A 20,254-nucleotide genomic window follows, 5' to 3' on the forward strand; every position below is an offset into this window, starting at 1 on the left:
TGTTGATCCCTGGGAGAGAGAGAATGGGCAGGTTGTGAATCACGGAGAGCTGTTTGATGGTCTCTGGGAGAGAGAGAATGGGCAGGTTGTGAATCACAGAGAGCTGTTTGATGATCTCTGGGAGAGAGAGAATGGGCAGGGGAGAGAGGGGGAAGAGTGGGGGAGAAAGGAGGAGAGGGGGGGGGAGATGATGGTGGAACCCACGACCTCCTGCGTACCAGGCGAGGTACTTGACATCTCGCAGCCACCGTGATGATGACGATGATGAGAGAGACACGCAAACTCCAAACGTACAGCAGCAGGCGGTAGAGAGAGAGAGAGGAAGAGAGATACAAAGACGGCCGGGGAGGGCTACGGGTGGGTGAGCGGTGCCGTGCCTTCGATGTCTCCGACGGCCTCGGAGAGGATGCGCCGAGCGAGGTCCAGGAAGCCGTTGAGGCCGGGGCGCACGACGTGGCAGCGCCGTGTCCTGGCCGAGAGGAGGTTGCCCTTGCGGAAGGGCAAATCGTCGGTCAGCACCGTGCGCAGCTTGCCCAGGATCGCAGGGAACCTGGCACGGGGACAGCGGGGGAGGAGACGCGGTGGGGGTTGTGGTGTCGCCGCCGCCATCGACGCCGCCACCGTCGCCGACAACAACAACGACGACGACAACCGCCGTTCGCCACTAAGTGGCGGTGACGTCACCACGACGCTTGTGCCAGGCCATGTGCACTTCGAGGCCACGTGAAGTGTCGAACGCCCGCTGGCACGAAGGTCACGGGGCAGACCCGGGTGCCAGGGGGGGACTGACTGAGATGACTGAGATGACTGGCTGATGCACCACCTGTGCCCCCTACTGTGCCAACCTGCTGTGCTTTAGCCACCCGGCGCTACGCGCGTTGTTGTGAGTGTCGCTCCTCCGCCCTCTGTTGTTGTTGCAGGGCGACTGCCTCCAACTGCCCAGTAGCGTCCTTCACGAGCCTCCTCCACAGAGGCCGATCTTGACACCGCTGGTACCAGTCATCGGCAAGTCCACTCAGCTCCACGTCCTCCTGTACCACGTCACTCCATCTTCTCTAGCCCCCTCGATCCGGCTGAACAAAAGCTGTTTCGGCATGTGATGGCTAGGCATGCGGGCTGCATGACCCAGCCAACGCAGTGTTTCCTGCCGGAGGAGCTCACTGATGGGACTTTGTCCAGATCTTTCAAGGATTTGTGAGCTCCTCACACAATCCAGCCTGGTTAAACCCAGGATGGATCGTAGACAGGCCAGCCTAAATGTTTCTAACCAGCAAAGATGTTCCATTAGGGGGGTCCACGTTGCACAAGCATAGAGAAGGGAGGGAATGACTGTGGCCAAGAAGACCTGAAGCTTAGTGTGGAGCGACAGACCAGGTAGCTCCCACACAGCGTTACGCAACCGATGAAAAGATAATGCCGCTTGACCGATTCCGAGTGCTGTTAAACCGGAGCCGGTCATGAGCACACTGCCCAGGTATGGGAAACTCTCCACTCTCCCCACAACTATCCCATCACCAATTGGAAGTTGTGGGGGTGGAGTGTCCGATGGCACACAATACCCAGGAAAGTGCTTAGTTTCAGTGGGTAAGGCTCCACCTCTTAGTGGCAAGCTCCAGGTTCAGCAGCAGCGCCTCCAACTCCTCCTCTGAGTGAGCAGCAATTCCCAGATCATCGGCATACATTACATGGTTGAACAATCGGGAGCCATCCCTTGACTGCACCCGGGCATCGATCAGCCTCCAATTCTATCTGTACCAGATGGGAATTCCTCCGGTACAGCTACTGAAGGCTTCACGAACTACGTGGTCAAAATAGATGTTTAATAATGTGGGAGCCAGAGGACAGTACTTCCTCAACAGATGGCACCTGAGCCAGCCACTCACAGGGGGTGACTTCTTCCAATATGTGAGGCACCGCAGCCTCAGTAGTGTCATCCCCACTTTGGCCCACTATGTTTTCCAGGTTGAGGGATTTTCCCTCCCCCAGGACCTCACAGAAATGCTCAGCAAATATGCAAACCTGTTCCTCGGGGTCGGAGATTGGATCACCTTTCTTTCCACTAATGATGGTAATAGGTGTGGCGCTGCAGGTTATATTTTTTTTATGGAGTTAAAGAGCGATTTGTGATCGCGGGCCATTGAGGCAGACTCCATCTCCTCAGCAACCCGCGACCACCACCCATCCTTGCAGCGCCTCACGGCTCTCCAAACCTCCGAGCGAAGGTTGCGGTAAGCCTCCTCATTCTCCGACGTGGGATGCTGTAGGCTATGAGAGTGGGCCTGTCGCTTTTTCTCAGTCAGCCTGAACACCTCCTCTGTCAGCCAAGGTCTCTGGGGAGGTCTGGACCGTTTACCCAAAGCAGCCATTGCAGCTGCATGAGCCACAGTCCTAAATCTCGCCCATTGTCCCTCGACATCAGGAGGAGTGGGGGACGATGCCAACCCCAGCCGCACTGAGACCAGGCCACTATGGGTTTGAATCGGGTCCTGGGTGTACACCCACTACCGGAGTGGAAGAATGGCAGGCGCATCTTACAGATGACTAGTCGATGGTCAGTGGGCAGATCAGTACAACGGTAGGTCCTGGTGTCAAGGACATGGGCCCGCATCCGCTGTTCCGTCACTATGACATCCAGTAGATGGCCTTGCTTAGACCTGGCATGCATCCATGATGTTGTGTGGATGCGCCGATGCCGGAACAGCGTGTTGGTAATTATAAGCCCATGGGCTGCACAAAAATCTAGCAGCCTCCTGCCGTTGTTATTGAGCTGATCTGGCTCATGCCTTTCAATCACTCCAGACCAGGTGCCAGCATCATGACCAACTAGGGCATTGAAGTCACCCAACAAGATGACTCTATCCCGAGGGTCCACTTTAGCTAGCACCTGTGACAGGAGGTTATAGGAGGCATCTGACTCATCAGCCTTGCCTGCATCCCTCCACGGATGTTCATATTCGGTGGGGGCATGAGTAACCACGACCACCACTCCTCACCTGCGGTTGATGGGAAGGCGAGCCCAAAGTAGCCTGGGGCCTACAGCTTCCCACACCTCAACCGCCACGTTCCCACACCCCCTTCATTCTTTTGTTTAGAAGAGCCACTCCCTGTTGTTTGGCAGTCTGCTGCCCCGAGTAGAGGACTGTCCACCCCTCACGGTGGCAGGAGCCAGAGCCGGTCCACCGGACCTCCTGATTACCACAGAGATCCAGGCGGTACCGGTCCAGCTCCCGACAGAGAAGTGGCAACCTCTCCTCCGCAGTGAGCATTCGAACATTCTACGAGGTCATCCGTAGTGGGTTTTTGTTGTTAAAGGAGGAGCCCCGATGGGAAGGATTCAGTCTCCTGGCTCCGCCAAATAGTGTTTGGCCAGGAGACGTCATAGATGCCTATCCCCCCGGGGCCTCCGGCACAAGCTTATTAATTACATTTTTCATTCATGGTTTGGTGATAATTAATTGAACGTGGATGGGTTACCAGCCCCTCGCACCCACCCAGAGCCCCCAATTGGCCGCTGTGGTGGCTACAAACGTCATGAAGGGAAAAGCCAAAAATCTAAATAGGCCCTCCCCCCATGGCACTGCCCACCACAGCGTTGCCATCCGGCACCAACGAGGAGGTAGGGGGTTGTTTTTGCCACTGTCACAACCCCCACCATCACCACCATCACCCTCACCACCGTCACCACCGTCACCACCATCACCACCACCCCCACCACACACCCACACCACCACCCCCACTACCACCACCATAATCACCCCCACCACCGTCACCACCGTCACCACCGTCACCACCACCCCCACCACCACCCACACCACCACCACCACCGTCACCACCCCCACCATCACCACCACCTCCTCCACCACCCACACCCACACCACCACCACCACCCCCACTACCACCACCACAATCACCCCCACCACCGTCACCACCATCACCCCCACCACCACCCACACCTCCACCCCCACCACCACCACCACCGTCACCACCCCCACCATCACCACCACCTCCTCCACCACCCCCACCCACACCACCACCTCCTCCTCCACCAACATCACCACCACCACCCCCACCACCACCCACACCCCCACCATCACCCCCACCACCGTCACCACCATCACCCCCACCACCGTCACCACCATCACCACCACCATCACCCCCACCACCTCCACCACCATCACCCCCACCACCGTCACCACCATCACCACCACCACCCCCACCACCACCCCCACCACCACCACCACCAGCCTGGTCTCCTCGTCACCTGCAGTCCAACAGGGAGCTCTGGTAGGCTGTCAGCAGTGGAGTCTTGCAGGGGCTGAGCGCTCGCTGGGAACACAGCAGGGGAGAGATAGGTGAGGGTGACACCTGCACCTGTCACTCACCACTCACCACCTCACCACCTCACCACTCAACTCACCTCACCCTTCACTCAACACTCACCCACCCCTCACCAACCCCTCACCTCACCACTCACCTCACCTGCCACTCACCCTATCTGTGGGTGTTGTGGAGGCACCCCCAGTGGCAGCTGTCTCTGTGTGTGAGTCTGCTGTAGCCTAGGGGCACCCCCAGTGGCAGCTGTCTCTGTGTGTGAGTCTGCTGTGGTCTAGGGGCACCCCCAGTGGCAGCTGTCTCTGTGTGTGAGTCTGCTGTGGTCTAGGGGTACCCCCAGTGGCAGCTGTCTCTGTGTGTGAGTCTGCTGTGGTCTAGGGGCACCCCCAGTGGCAGCTTAATGATAATGATGGTGATCAATAATAATTAGTGATGACAGTGATTAACAATAATTAGTGATGATAGTGATTAACAATTATTAGTGATGATAGTGATTAATAATAATTAGTGATGATAGTGATTAACGATAATTAGTGATGACAGTTATTAACAATAATTAGTGACGATACTGATCAACAATAATCAGTGATGATAGTGATTAATAATAATTAGTGATGATAGTGATTAACGATAATTAGTGATGATAGTGAGTAACAATAATTAGTGATGATACTGATCAACAATAATTAGTGATGACAGTGATTAACAATAATTAGTGATGATAGTGATTAACAATATTTAGTGATGATAGTGATTAACAATAATTAGTGATGATAGTGATTAATAATAATTAGTGATGATAGTGATTAACAATAATTAGTGATGACAGTGATTAACAATAATTAGTGATGATAGTGATTAATAATAATTAGTGATGATAGTGATCAACAATAATTAGTGATGATAGTGATTAACAATAATTAGTGATGATAGTGATTAACAATAATTAGTGATGATAGTGATTAATAATAATTAGTGATGATAGTGATTAACAATAATTAGTGATGACAGTGATTAACAATAATTAGTGATGATAGTGATTAATAATAATTAGTGATGATAGTGATCAACAATAATTAGTGATGACAGTGATTAACAATAATTAGTGATGATAGTGATTAATAATAATTAGTGATGATAGTGATCAACAATAATTAGTGATGATAGTGATTAACAATAATTAGTGATGACAGTGATTAACAATATTTAGTGATGATAGTGATTAATAATAATTAGTGATGATAGTGATTAACAATAATTAGTGATGATAGTGATTAATAATAATTAGTGATGATAGTGATTAATAATAATTAGTGATGATAGTGATTAACAATAATTAGTGATGACAGTGATCAATAATAATTAGGGATGATAGTGATTAATAATAATTAGTGACGATAGTGATCAACAATAATTAGTGATGATAGTGATTAACAATAATTAGTGATGATAGTGATTAACAATAATTAGTGATGATAGTGATTAACAATAATTAGTGATGACAGTGATCAATAATAATTAGTGATGATAGTGATTAACAATAATTAGTGATGATAGTGATTAACAATAATTAGTGATGACAGTGATCAACAATAATTAGTGATGATAGTGATTAACAATAATTAGTGATGATAGTGATTAACAATAATTAGTGATGATAGTGATTAACAATAATTAGTGATGACAGTGATTAATGATAACTAGTGATCATAGCGATGAACAATAATTAGTGATGACAGTGATCTTGGGCAGGCGATGTAACCTGCAGTGGAGACACCAACTCCAGGACATGCTTGAGGTGGATGGCGTAGTTGATCTTAGACTCAGCAGTTCTCAACTGGAACAGGGTGGATGGATAGACAGATACATAGATAGATACATTTTGATTTAAAGCTTTCGTGACTGCAGGGATTAATATTCTTGGTTCTTTCGGTAAAGTCACCACGTAGAAATGGAAACTATAAAATAATAAAAATATAAAACAATAAAATTATCACGAAGTTTCGACTGCAACACGAGCAATCATCATCAAGGTGTGAAAACCACAGCAAGATAATTGTATTCTTTTATATTTATATTATTTCCCTTCTACGTGACTTTACCGAATATAGATAGATACATGTAGAGATAAATATAGACAAATAAATAGATCACTAAATAGCCTCTCTCTCTACATCACGGGTGGGGAACCTTTTTTCTATCAAGGGCCATTTGGATATTTAAAACATCATTCGCGGGCCATACAAAATTGATCAACTTAAAAATTAGCCCGTTATATCTGGTCAAACGTTTAATTAACTCGCCCCTAATGCGATGGGCTGGAACTGCTTCTCTTTGGCGAGGCGTTTGGTGATGTTAGCCGGTATTGACGATGTTGTTGCTACTCGCAACTGCTCTTCCAGGTTTTCTCTACCTAGATTTATTGAATTTCGAGTCCTGCCTGCGGTTGCCTTGGCAGGGCCAGAGACCGGACGTTCCCCACCCCTGTTTAACGTGATGAAGGGGTACTGTGTGATGCTGAGCGAGGTGATGCTGATGATGATTAAAGTGATCATCTCACCGTCTCTGTCTTAGGGATTAGAAACAGCATTGAGAGCAGGTGGTCTACATTCAGAAACTGACTGATAGCTGCACACACATACACACAGACATCACACATATACACACAGACACACACACACAGACATACACAACAACAACAACCGCCATTCGCCACTAAGTGGCGGTGACATCACCACGACGCTTGTGCCAGGCCATGTGCACCTTGAGGCCACATGAAGTGTCGAACGCCCACCGGCAGGTGGTCACGGGGCAGACCCAGGTGCCACGGGTCAACTGACTAAGATGACTGAGATGACTGGCTGATGCACCACCTGTGCCCCCTACTGTGCCAACTTGCTGTGCTTTAGCCACCCGGCGCTCCGCTCGTTGTTGTGAGCGTCGCTCCTCCGCCCTCCGTTGTTGTTGGAGGGCGACTGCCTCCAACTGCCCAGTAGCGTCCTTCACGAGCCTCCTCCACAGAGGCCGATCTTGACACCGCTGGTACCAGTCATCGGCAAGTCCACTCAGCTCCACGTCCTCCTGTACCACATCACTCCATCTCTTCTCTAGCCCATGCCGCGCCCGTTTAGCCCCCTCAATCCGGCCGAACAAAATCTATTTGGGCATGTGGTGATTGGGTATGCGGGCTACATGGCCCAGCCAATGCAGTCTTGCCTGCCGGAGGAGCTCACCGATGGGACTTTGTCCAAATTTTTCGAGGATTTGTGAGCTCCTTACACAATCCAGCCTGGTTAAACCCAGGATTGATCGTAGGCAGGCCAGCCTAAATATTTCTAACCGGTGAAGATGTTCCATTAGGGGGGTCCACGTTTCGGAAGCGTAGAGAAGGGAGTGAATGACCGTGGCCGAGAAGACCTGAAGCTTAGTGCGGAGCGACAGACCAAGTAACTTCCACACAGCGTTACGCAACCGATTAAAAGATAATGCCGCTCGACTGATTCGGAGTGAGACCTCTGCTGTTAAACCGGAGCCGGTCATGAGCACATTGCCCAGGTATGGGAAACTCTCCACTCTCTCCACAACTGCCCCATCACCCACATACCCACTCACCCACCCACCCAACCACTCACTCACCCACTCACCCACCCACCCACCCACTCACTCACCCACTCACCCACCCACCCACTCAGCCACCAACCCACCCACCCACCGGCCTGCACTCTATAGAAGTTGTCTTCCTGCATCAGCTCATCCACACAGTCGAGACGGCTTCTGAGCATCTCTTCATCCACCAGCGGCTCGTGGATGTTGGCTCTGAGCCGGCGCGCTCCTCCACGCGTCCTCGTGTAGTTGAGCACCCCGAATAGCGAGTGGGAGCTCCTGGGTGCACGCTCGCACGCACACACGCACACACACGGGTGGAGGAGGGTCACACAAACACACACCAACACACACCCACACACACTCATACCACACTCGCACCCACACATACACGCACACACACCAACACACACACACACACTACCACACTCGCACCCACACACACCCCCACACACACCAACACACACCAACACACACACCAACACACACACACCAACACAAACCACAAACCAACAACAACAACCACCATTCGCCACTAAGTGGCGGTGACATCACCACGACGTTTGTGCCAGGCTATGTGCACCCTGAGGCCACGTGAAGTGTCGAACGCCCGCTGGCAGGAGGTCACGGGGCAGACCCAGGTGCCACGGGTCGACTGACTGAGATGACTGGCTGATGCACCACCTGTGCCCCCTACTGTGGCAACCTGCTGTGCTTTAGCCACCCGGCGCTCCGCTCGTTGTTGTGAGCGTCGCTCCTCTGCCCTCCATTGTTGTTGGAGGGCGACTGCCTCCAACTGCCCAGTAGCGTCCTTCACGAGCCTCCTCCACAGAGGCCGATCTTGACACCGCTGGTACCAGTCATCGGCAAGTCCACTCAGCTCCACGTCCTCCTGTACCACATCACTCCATCTCTTCTCTAGCCCGTGCCGCACCCGCTTAGCCCCCTCAATCCGGCCGAACAAAAGCTGTTTCGGCATGCGGTGGCGGGGCATGCGGGTTACATGACCTATCCGAGGGGCCACTCTATCCCGAGGGGCCACTTTAGCCAGTACCTGTGACAGGAGGTAATAGAAGGCATCTCACTCATCGGCTTTGCCTGCATCCCTCCACGGATGTTCATCTTCGGTGGGTGCATAAGTAACCACGACCACCATTCCTCTCCTCGGGTTGATGGGAAGGCGAGCCCAAAGTAGCCTGGGGCTTACAGCTTCCCACACCTCACCGCCACGCTCCCACGCCCCCTTCATTCTTTTGTTCAAAAGAAGAACCACTCCCTGTTGTTTGGCAGTCTGCTGCCCCGAGTAGAGGACTGTCCACCCGTCATGGTGGCAGGAGCCAGAGCCAGTCCACCGGACCTCCTGAATGCCACATAGATCCAGGCGGTACCGGTCCAGCTCCCGACAGAGGAGTGGCAGCCTCTCCTCCGCAGTGAGCGTTCGAACATTCCACGTGGCCACCCGTAGTGGTTTTTCGTTGTTTCTGGAGGAGCCCCGAGGGTAGATATTCAATCTCCTGGCTCCACACACAACCACACACACCACACACACCCACACACCCACACACACCACACCAACACCCACACACACACACCACACACACCAACACACACACCAACACACACACACCAACACACAGAAGGGGGAGCGGCTATCCCCGCTAGCGAGGGAGGAGGAGGAGGCATCGTCTACCGGGGGTCGTGGGAGTAGCGCAGCAGCTCCAGGTTGGCGGCCGTGGTGCCGTCGATCATGGCAGTGCGCTCACTGCCGCAGAAGGAGACGCGGACGGAGGCCGGGGTGAGCACCACGCCCTGGATGAACTCCACATACTGCAGCAGTGCCGCCAGCGAAGCCAGGCAGTAGTATCTGGGGGTGGTGGGCAGGGGGGAGGGTGAGTGGGAGGGTGAGAGGGGGGTGGGTGAGTGGATGGGTGAGTGGGTGGATGAGTGGATGGGTGAGTGGATGGGTGGGTGGGTGAGTGAGTGGGTAACCCTAATCCTAACCACTCCATCTCTTCTCTAGCCCGTACCGTGCCCGTTTAGCCCCCTCGATGCGGCCGAACAAAAGCTGTTTGGGCATGCGGTGGCTGGGCATGCGAGCTACATGGCCCAGCCAACGCAGCCTTGCCTGCCGGAGGAGCTCACCGGTGAGCTCCTCACCCACTCACCCACACACTCACCCATAGACCCACACACTCACCCACACACTCACCCACACACTCACCCACAAACTCACCCACATACCCACACACTCATCCACACACTCACCCACACACCGACTCAGCCACTCACAGACCCACACACTCACCCACTCACTCACCTACACACCCACACACCCACTCACACACACACCCACACACACCCACACACCCACTCACTCACCCACTCACCCATAGACCCACACACTCACTCACCCACTCACCCACCCACTCACCCACTCACCCACACACACCCACACACTCACCCACTCACTTCCCCTGCACGTCCATGAGCACGGTGGCCATGTGGGGCACGCAGAGCCTCCGCACGGCGTCCGTGCCCCGCTCATCGTTGAAGTATTTCCTCAGCACCGTGGTCACGTGGGCCTCCTGCACACGCACTCACCACGAGGTGGCAGCACCCACTGTGGTGCGTCTGTGGGTCTCTGGTGAGTCTGTGGGTCTCTGTGTGGTGAGTCTATGGGTCTCTGTGTGGTGAGTCTGTGGGTCTCTGTGTGATGAGTCTATGGGTCTCTATGTGATGAGTCTCTGGGTCTCTGTGTGATGAGTCTATGGGTCTCTGTGTGATGAGTCTATGGGTCTCTGCGTGATGAGTCTATGGGTCTCTGCGTGATGAGTCTATAGGTCTCTGTGTGGTGAGTCTGTGGGTCTCTGTGTGGTGAGTCTATGGGTCTGTATGTGATGAGTTTATGGGTCTCTGCGTGGTGAGTCTATGGGTCTCTGTGTGATGTGTCTGTGGGTCTCTGTGTGGTGAGTCTATGGGTCTGTATGTGATGAGTCTATGGGTCTCTGCGTGGTGAGTCTATGGGTCTCTGTGTGGTAAGTCTATGGGACTCTGTTTGGTGAGTCTATGGGACTCTATGTGGTGAGTCTATGGATCTCTGTGTGGTGAGTCTATGGGTCTCTGTGTGGTGAGTCTAGGAGTCTCTGTGTGATGAGTCTATGGCTCTCTGTGTGATGAGTCTATGGGTCTCTGTGTGATGAGTCTATAGGTCTCTGTGTGATGAGTCTATGGGTCTCTGCGTGATGAGTCTATGGGTCTCTGTGTGGTGAGTCTATGGGTCTCTGTGTGGTGAGTCTATGGCTCTCTGTGTGATGAGTCTATGGGTCTCTGCGTGATGAGTCTATGGGTCTCTGTGTGGTGAGTCTATGGGTCTCTGTGTGGTGAGTCTATGGCTCTCTGTGTGATGAGTCTATGGGTCTCTGTGTGATGAGTCTATGGGTCTGTATGTGATGAGTCTATGGGTCTCTGCGTGATGAGTCTAGGAGTCTCCGTGTGCTGAGTCTATAGGTCTCTGTGTGATGAGTCTATGGGTCTCTGTGTGATGAGTCTATGGGTCTCTGTGTGATGAGTCTATGGGTCTCTGTGTGATGAGTCTATGGCTCTCTGTGTGATGAGTCTATGGCTCTCTGTGTGATGAGTCTATGGGTCTCTGTGTGATGAGTCTATGGCTCTCTGTGTGATGAGTCTAGGAGTCTCTGTGTGATGAGTCTAGGAGTCTCCGCGTGGTGAGTAGTGGCGATGCCGTCCGTGCGTGCTCACAGGGAAGTAGTCCCTCAGCAGGGTGAACATTTTGCTGGCGTTTGGGTTGCAGGCCGTGTGGGGCATCACCACCTCCAGTGGGCGTAGCACCTGCAGCTTGGTGATCGCCTGAACAAGCAGCAGCAGCAGCAGCAGCGCCAGCAACGAGAACAACAGGCTGAGGTGCAGCAGGAGGAGGTCACGGGACAGACCCAGGTGCAGTGGGTTGACTGCTGTGCCAGGCTAGGTGCACCAGGAGGAGGTCACGGGACAGGCCCAGGTGCAGTGGGTTGACTGCTGTGCCAGGCTAGGTGCACCAGGAGGAGGTCACGGGACAGACCCAGGTGCAGTGGGTTGACTGCTGTGCCAGGCTAGGTGCACCAGGAGGAGGTCACGGGACAGACCCAGGTGCAGTGCGTTGACTCCTGTGCCAGGCTAGGTGCACCAGGTGGAGGTCACGGGACAGACCCAGGTGCAGTGGGTTGACTGCTGTGCCAGGCTAGGTGCACCAGGAGGAGGTCACGGGACAGACCCAGGTGCAGTGCATTGACTCCTGTGCCAGGCTAGGTGCACCAGGAGGAGGTCACGGGACAGATCCAGGTGCAGTGCGTTGACTCCTGTGCCAGGCTAGGTGCACCAGCAGGAGGTCACGGGACAGACCCAGGTGCAGTGGGTTGACTGCTGTGCCAGGCTAGGTGCACCAGGAGGAGGTCACGGGACAGACCCAGGTGCAGTGGGTTGACTGCTGTGCCAGGCTAGGTGCACCAGGAGGAGCTCACGGGACAGAACCAGGTGCAGTGCGTTGACTCCTGTGCCAGGCTAGGTGCACCAGGAGGAGGTCACGGGACAGACCCAGGTGCAGTGGGTTGACTGCTGTGCCAGGCTAGGTGCACCAGGAGGAGGTCACGGGACAGACCCAGGTGCAGTGCGTTGACTCCTGTGCCAGGCTAGGTGCACCAGGAGGAGGTCACGGGACAGACCCAGGTGCAGTGCATTGACTCCTGTGCCAGGCTAGGTGCACCAGGAGGAGGTCACGGGACAGACCCAGGTGCAGTGGGTTGACTGCTGTGCCAGGCTAGGTGCACCAGGAGGAGGTCACGGGACAGACCCAGGTGCAGTGGGTTGACTGCTGTGCCAGGCTAGGTGCACCAGGAGGAGGTCACGGGACAGACACAGGTGCAGTGGGTTGACTGCTGTGCCAAGCTAGGTGCATGAGGTAAGGTAAAATAAAAAAAAACTAGTGTTTAATAGTTTAAGACTAACCTAACCTGTCAATGTATATATACTGCATACCGTCAGAATAACGACACGCACACATTGGCACGTAGCTACTTACGTGGCTACGGGGCCCCGCACTTTCAAGGGCCCCGCGCTAAACGCTTTCAAGCGATCAATTCCGGTTCGGTGATTCCGCTCTCTTACCAGAGTACGAAACCGCCCTTCAGCTTTTACGAACGGCCGAGTGTGTTGAAGGTTCAGTTTCAGTTTTCAGTTTATTTTGGGTATAGCCCTGTGAGCCATCCGGCTCTTGAATCGGAGTGCAACCGCAACAAACCAACAAACCAACAAAAACACGAACAAGAAAAGCATCAAATTTTGACTTAAAGCTTCCGTGACTGCAGTGGTTCATATTCTTAGCTCTTTCGGTAAAGTCACGTTAAAGGGAAATAATAAAATAATAAGCACAGAGACAATTTAAACCGAGAAGATGGATTCTGACTTAGCAATCATTGGAAGGATTTGATAAACCATTTCAGGTCTTAATTGATTGTTCACGCTTACGGTGGCATTCAGACAGCATACATTAATTTTTCGTCTCCCCCCTCCTCTTTTCAGAACATAGATGGACTAGTCCTTCTAAATAAACTGTCAAATCGCTGCCCATGGTGCTAACGTTTTATAAATAAATAAATGCACCGTTTAAAAATAAATACATAAATGCAAACCCACACACCTGATGACGACTGTTTGTGTTATGGTCGAAACGTCGTGAGAATTTTTATTGTTTTATATATATTTTATTATTTTAATGTTTCCCTTCAACACGACTTTACCGAAAGAGCTAAGAATATTAATTACTGCAGTCACGAAAGCTTTAAATCAAAACAACCACCGCCACAAGCAAACTTAGGTTAGAGATGCGTCGCATTATCCGGCCGTACGGCAAGTGACAAAAATGACAATCGCTATACCGCGCAGGTGAAGAATGTGCGTGTTTTAGTTTTTAATTCAGGGCCCGCTTCATAACATGCACTGCACGGGGGGGGGGCCCTTTATGTTCGTGCACGGAGAGAGAAGGAGGCTGACCTTGACGTAGGGCTGGCTGTCGGGGAACTGACACAGGACCAGCTCGGGGCAGCGCAGGTCGGTGCTGGCCAGGCCAACCTCGCCCCGAGCGATACCTCGGCCCTCTGCCAACGCCACCACCACCGACCTCGCCTCCACCTCCTCCTCCTCGTCGTCGTCGCCGGCGTCGTCAGTCGTGGAGAACGAGGTCGCTGCGGGGCCACAAGAGAGACGGGGTGCTGCCTCCTGTCGTGAGTCGATGAACGGTGGTGAGTCTACGGGTCTCTGTGTGAGTCTACGGGTCTCTGTGTGAGTCTACGAGTCTCTGTGTGTGAGTCTACGGGTCTCTGTGTGAGTCTATGGGTTTTTGTGTCAGTCTATGGGTCTCTGTGTGAGTCTATGGGTCTCTGTGTGATGCTACGGGTCTCTGTGTGAGTCTATGGGTCTCTGTGTGAGTCTACGGGTCTCTGTGTGAGTTTATGGGTCTCTGTGTGAGTCTACGGGTCTCTGTGTGAGTCTACGGGTCTCTGTGTGAGTCTACGGGTCTCTGTGTGAGTCTACGGGTCTCTGTGTGAGTCTATGGGTCTCTGTGTGAGTCTATGGGTCTCTGTGTGAGTCTACGGGTCTCTGTGTGAGTCTACGGGTCTCTGTGCGAGTCTACGGGTCTCTGTGTGAGTCTATGGGTCTCTGTGTGAGTCTACGGGTCTCTGTGTGAGTCAATGGGTCTCTGTGTGAGTCTATGGGTCTCTGTGCGAGTCTACGGGTCTCTGTGTGAGTCTATGAAGGGTGGTGAGTCTATGGGTCTCTGTGTGAGTCTATGGGTCTCTGTGATGAGTCTATGGGTCTCTGTGTGAGTCTATGGGTCTCTGTGTGTGAGTCTACGGGTCTCTGTCTGAGTCTATGGGTTTTTGTGTCAGTCTATGGGTCTCTGTGTGAGTCTATGGGTCTCTGTGTGAGTCTACGGGTCTCTGTGTGAGTCTATGGGTCTCTGTGTGAGTCTACGGGTCTCTGTGTGAGTCTATGGGTCTCTGTGTGAGTCTACGGGTCTCTGTGTGAGTCAATGGGTCTCTGTGTGAGTCTACGGGTCTCTGTGTGAGTCAATGGGTCTCTGTGTGAGTCTATGAAGGGTGGTGAGTCTATGGGTCTCTGTGTGAGTCTATGGGTTTCTGTGCGAGTTTACGGGTCTCTGTGTGAGTCTATGTGTCTCTGTGTGAGTCTATGGGTCTCTGTGCGAGTCTACGGGTCTCTGTGTGAGTCTATGGGTCTCTGTGTGAGTCTACGGGTCTCTGTGTGAGTCTATGGGTCTCTGTGTGAGTCTACGGGTCTCTGTGTGAGTCAATGGGTCTCTGTGTGAGTCTACGGGTCTCTGTGTGAGTCAATGGGTCTCTGTGTGAGTCTATGAAGGGTGGTGAGTCTATGGGTCTCTGTGTGAGTCTATGGGTTTCTGTGTGAGTTTACGGGTCTCTGTGTGAGTCTATGTGTCTCTGTGTGAGTCTATGGGTCTCTGTGCGAGTCTACGGGTCTCTGTGTGAGTCTATGAAGGGTGGTGAGTCTATGGGTTTCTGTGTGAGTCTGTGGGTCTCTGTGTGAGTCTACGGGTCTCTGTGTGAGTCTATGGGTTTCTGTGTGAGTCTATGGGTTTCTGTGTGAGTCTACGGGTCTCTGTGTGAGTCTATGGGTTTCTGTGTGAGTCTACGGGTCTCTGTGTGAGTCTACGGGACTCTGTGTGAGTCTACCGGTGGACGTGGTGGCCCTGCTGCTGCTGCCGGGCGCATGCCTCTGGCGTTGCCGCCGCGAGCTGCCCGGCGCTGCACGGAACCGGGAAGCGGGGAGGGGCACCCGCGGGGCCCAGGAGGAGAAGCCTGGCATCACCACGGTGGGAGCATCACCGCAGCCGCCACCGCCACCACCGCCGCCACGGCCGCCGCCGCGGGCCCTGCCGCCGCCGCTGGTGGTTGTGGCGGTGTCGGCGTTGCCGCTCCGGTCGGCCCAACCCGACTCTGGGAACAAGAGAAACGGGGGGGCGGCGGACGGAGACTTAATTAAAGCGATCCGTTTTCTTTGAGGCTCCTCACGCTCTCGGCCCTGTTCTAACGTGGCACGTGGGGAGCGCGATGGCGTCCCCAGTGGACGCGGGCACCAGAAGACCGACATCGTTCAAGAGAGAGGCTTCACCAAAAACAGAAGCGAGAGAGCTTGCATACTTCGACAGCTGGCGAGGAACGACGCCTCCCTCTCGTCTCCTGCCCACCAACCCCAGCGAGGTCTTCTGCAAAAATCCTGTTCGGCAGGATTAACGGTGCTCCCCTTTGACAAGACCCTAGCGGAGGGTGCGAGCTGATTTTCGAAAGGGGGGGGGGGTGGAGAGGCTGCGTAGGGCCACACATTCGCTCGACGCAATATCACAGAACGGTGCCCGGAATGGAAAGCCGTGGGCTTGTCGGGGCCTTAATGCTCCGCAGGGAGCGGAGAGCAGCCAGATGCAATCTGTTCCTTAAACCTGTCGTGACCACAGGAATTCATGTTGTTGAGTTATTTCGGCAAAAACTCACATAGGTACGAAAACATTTTAATGGATCACGACGTTTGGATCGCGACACAAGCAACCGTCACCAGGTGTGAAACGAACACAGCAGGTGGACCGCCGATGTAGGAGCTGACGTAGGAGCAGTCCACGTGACCTCACCAAAAGAACCAAAGGATATGGAGCAAGAGGAGCCAAAGTACGGTAATCCGTCAACATCAAAATAATCCGCGGAGAGGCGTCATCCCCCTCAGGGGCGGAGCCAGAATTTTCAGCCCCGGGTGACATTCAACAAATGTTAACTTCAAGAATGATTAGAGATTTCGATTTAAAGCTTTCGTGACTGCAAGGATTCATCTTCTTTGGTTCTTGCGGTAAAGTCACCACGTAGAATGAGAATAAAATAATAAAACAATAAAAGTCTCACGACGTTTCGGCCACAGCACAAGTGGCCTTCTTCAGGTTTAAAGGGACAGACCTGTTGGGACGACAGGTGGCCTGAAGAAGGCCACCTGCGTTGCGGCCGAAACGTCGTGAGAATTTTATTGTTTTATTTTATTATTTTATTCTCATTCTACGTGGTGGTGACTTTACCGAAAGAACCAAAGAAGATGATTAGAGAGTCAGGCTTGTTGAACCAGACGCCATCGGTTTGGCGACACGCTCTGACGGTGCAGTTACACGAAGTCCGCCGGACCGAGTGTCGTGCATTTACACGCACAATGTTTCAGATTTTTCGATTTTTTATTTTTTTTCGGGGGTGACAATTGTCTAACCCTGTCACCCCCCCCCGCCCCCTGGCTCCGCCGCTGATTGCCCTCCTGCACTCTCTCCGACCTTGCATCCTGGAGTGGCGTGCCGCGGGCGTGGAGCTGAGCAAAGACGAGGAGGCGGAGGAGGTGGAGGCGGTGGTGCTGTGTAGCTTGGCTCTGGTCTTTGTGCGCCGGGGAGGAGAATCCAGCAGTAGGCCAAACGAGTACTTGGGACCCTTCGTGGACATCCTGCAACCAAGCCTGGGGGTGAGCGAGATGTTGACTACCTCACCTGGTATACAGCAAGAGGTCGTGTGTTCCACCACCATCATCATCATCACGGTGGCTAGGAGATGTTGACTACCTCGCCTGGTATACAGCAGGAGGTTGTGGGTTCCACCATCATCATCACGGTGGCTAGGAGATGTTGACTACCTCACCTGGTATACAGCAGGAGGTCGTGGGTTCCACCATCATCATCATCATCACGGTGGCTAGATGTTGACTACCTCGCCTGGTATACAGCAGGAGGTCGTGGGTTCCACCATCATCATCACGGTGGCTAGGAGATGTTAACGCCTGAGCCTGGCAGTGATTAGGAAGCTTGGGGAATATTCAAATCTGTGCGAGGGGCTTAACGCTGCTCAAACGATGAGGATCTGCGAGATTACCTCATCCGATTTCAAAAGAGCGGATCACCTGTCAGACACACACACAGACATCACACACACACACAAGACACACACAGACATCACACACACACACAAGACACACACAGACATCACACACACACAGATATCACACAGACATCACACACACATCACACACACAAGACACACACAGCCATCACACGCACACAGCCATCACACACACACACACAGACATCACAAACACACAAGACACACACACAGACATCACACACACAAGACACACACAGACACACACACATCACACAAGACACACACAGACATCACACACATCATACACACAGACATCACACACAGACATCACACACACAGACACACACAAGACACACACAGACATCACATACACACAGCCATCACACACAAGACACACACAGACATCACACACACATCACACACACACAGACGCACACAAGACACACACAGACATCACACACACACAGCCATCACACACACACACAAGACACACACAGCCATCACACACACACACAAGACACACACAGACATCACACACACAACACACACACAAGACACACACAGACATCACACACACACAAAGACATCACACACACACGACACACACACAGACATCACACACAGACATCACACACACACACAGACATCACACACACACGACACACACAGAGACATCACACACACACAGACATCACACACACACAGACATCACACACACACAAGACACACACAGACATCACACACACATCACACACACAAGACACACACAGATATCACACACAAAGACCCCCCGTACAGCCTTAACAATCTGTAGGGGCGAGTGCTGTAAGCGAGTAGCAGCACCTATAAGGGCCGGCACTGTGGCACACGAGGGGGTGGGTGGCCAGCACCACGCCCGACCGCCTTTGTCTCCCCCAGTGGTGATGTTTACTACACACACCACCACACCAGGTACTCATTTGAGGCTGAGTCGACCTAGGGGAGGCCCAGGACCGGTTCAGAGAATCGTAGCGCGGCGTAGCGCTAACCACTACACTACCGCTCCCCACATACACACACACAGACACACACAGAGACACACGGAGACACACGGAGACACACAGAGAGACACACACACAGACACACACAGAGACACATCACACATGGAGACACACAGAGACACACACACAGAGACACACACATCACACACGGAGACACCCATACAGAGACACACACACATGTACACACACAGAGACACACACAGAGACACAGACACACACACACAGAGACACAGAGACACACACAGACACACACACAAACACACACACAGAGACACACACACAGAGACACACACACGGAGACACACACAGACACACACAGAGACACACACCACACACAGATACACACACACAGATACATACACACACATACACACAGATACATACACACACATCCACACAGACACACACACTATTACACTATTCAACTATAGACGAGAGACCTTCTGCAGTGATCTATCAGTGCAGGAGCGGAGCTGCTGTGAGGCGAGGCGCTTGGAGCTCTCTGATTGGTCCAAGCGGCGACTTGGAGCCAATCAGATTTGGTTCCTCCCTAGCCACGTGACGCGGGATTTTTTTTTCCCGCCAAATTTTTGAGACTCCTCCTCGGCCAGGCGCCATTTTGAGAGTCGTGAGGTGCGGATTTGAATTTTTTTTTATTTCGGAGCAGAAATTAACGACGATGACGACCCCCCAGGGGTGCGAGATCGCCTCTCGTGAGGGAAAACGTGAGGTAAAAAGTGGCCTCAAATGTCCAGCCCGTGATTCGCAGATAGTTTAAATATGCACTGTTGAATTTATGGGCAGTGCTGAGTCTATGGGGCAGTGCTGAGTCTATGGGACAGTGCTGAGTCTATGGGACAGTGCTGAGTCTATGGGACACTGCTGAGTTTATGGGGCAGGGCTGAGGCTATGGTCATTGACAAAATACAAACGATGTAATTTGTGAATAGTTTGCCTCGTGAGGGGCATAAGATGTGCCAGTATTCGTCGAGATGACTGTTTTCTTTTCACCCCGCGAGTAATTTATTGCTTAAAGGAGACATCGTGGAGGGAAACAATGGGAGTGATATAAAACTACATCTGTGTGCTTTGTGGTTGTTCCTACAAGTAACTAAACCTACCCACGTGACGCGGGAGTTTTTTCCCGCCAAATTTTTTTTGGCTCCTCCCCACCCCCGCCTTGGAGCCAATCAGGTTTGGTTCCCTCCTACCCACGTGACATGAGATTTTTTTTTTCCCGCTAAATTATTTTGGCGTCTCGCCCTCCTCGCTACGCCTTGGAGCCAATCAGATTTGGTT

The 20,254-nt window shown here is 52.6% G+C and overlaps 1 protein-coding gene and 1 long non-coding RNA gene across 2 annotated transcripts; both read right to left on the reverse strand.

The window, feature by feature from the left end:
- Positions 1-383: 383 nt before the first annotated feature.
- Positions 384-8,220, reverse strand: LOC142922439 (uncharacterized). Its single transcript, XR_012940058.1, has 4 exons — positions 8,045-8,220; positions 6,095-6,169; positions 4,262-4,326; positions 384-550 (listed from the first exon to the last, which is right to left on the reverse strand). It is a non-coding gene; the product is annotated as an uncharacterized LOC142922439 (long non-coding RNA).
- Positions 8,221-9,621: 1,401 nt separating this feature from the next.
- LOC142922449 (mutS protein homolog 4-like) lies at positions 9,622-19,396 on the reverse strand. Its single transcript, XM_076063250.1, has 7 exons — positions 17,907-19,396; positions 17,321-17,484; positions 15,696-15,959; positions 13,981-14,171; positions 11,695-11,802; positions 10,405-10,520; positions 9,622-9,799 (listed from the first exon to the last, which is right to left on the reverse strand). The coding sequence occupies exons 1-7, from the start codon at positions 17,909-17,911 to the stop codon at positions 9,622-9,624; spliced, it is 1,026 nt and encodes a 341-aa protein (XP_075919365.1). The 5' UTR covers positions 17,912-19,396.
- Positions 19,397-20,254: the final 858 nt, after the last annotated feature.

The sequence above is a fragment of the Petromyzon marinus genome, unplaced genomic scaffold (assembly GCF_048934315.1).
Source record: "Petromyzon marinus isolate PM22_M1 ecotype Great Lakes invasive population unplaced genomic scaffold, UKy_Petmar_22M1.pri1.0 PM_G_Scaffold_96, whole genome shotgun sequence".
NCBI lineage: Eukaryota > Metazoa > Chordata > Hyperoartia > Petromyzontiformes > Petromyzontidae > Petromyzon > Petromyzon marinus.

Excerpts from the sequence above, each read along its gene's own strand:
- LOC142922449 (XM_076063250.1), bottom strand. Across the intron at positions 10,521-11,694 it reads TGCTGAGGGACTACTTCCCT|GAGGCCCACGTGACCACGGT; the intron begins GTGAGCACGCAC and ends GTGCGTGTGCAG. Across the intron at positions 9,800-10,404 it reads CTCATGGACGTGCAGGGGAA|ATACTACTGCCTGGCTTCGC; the intron begins GTGAGTGGGTGA and ends CACCACCCCCAG.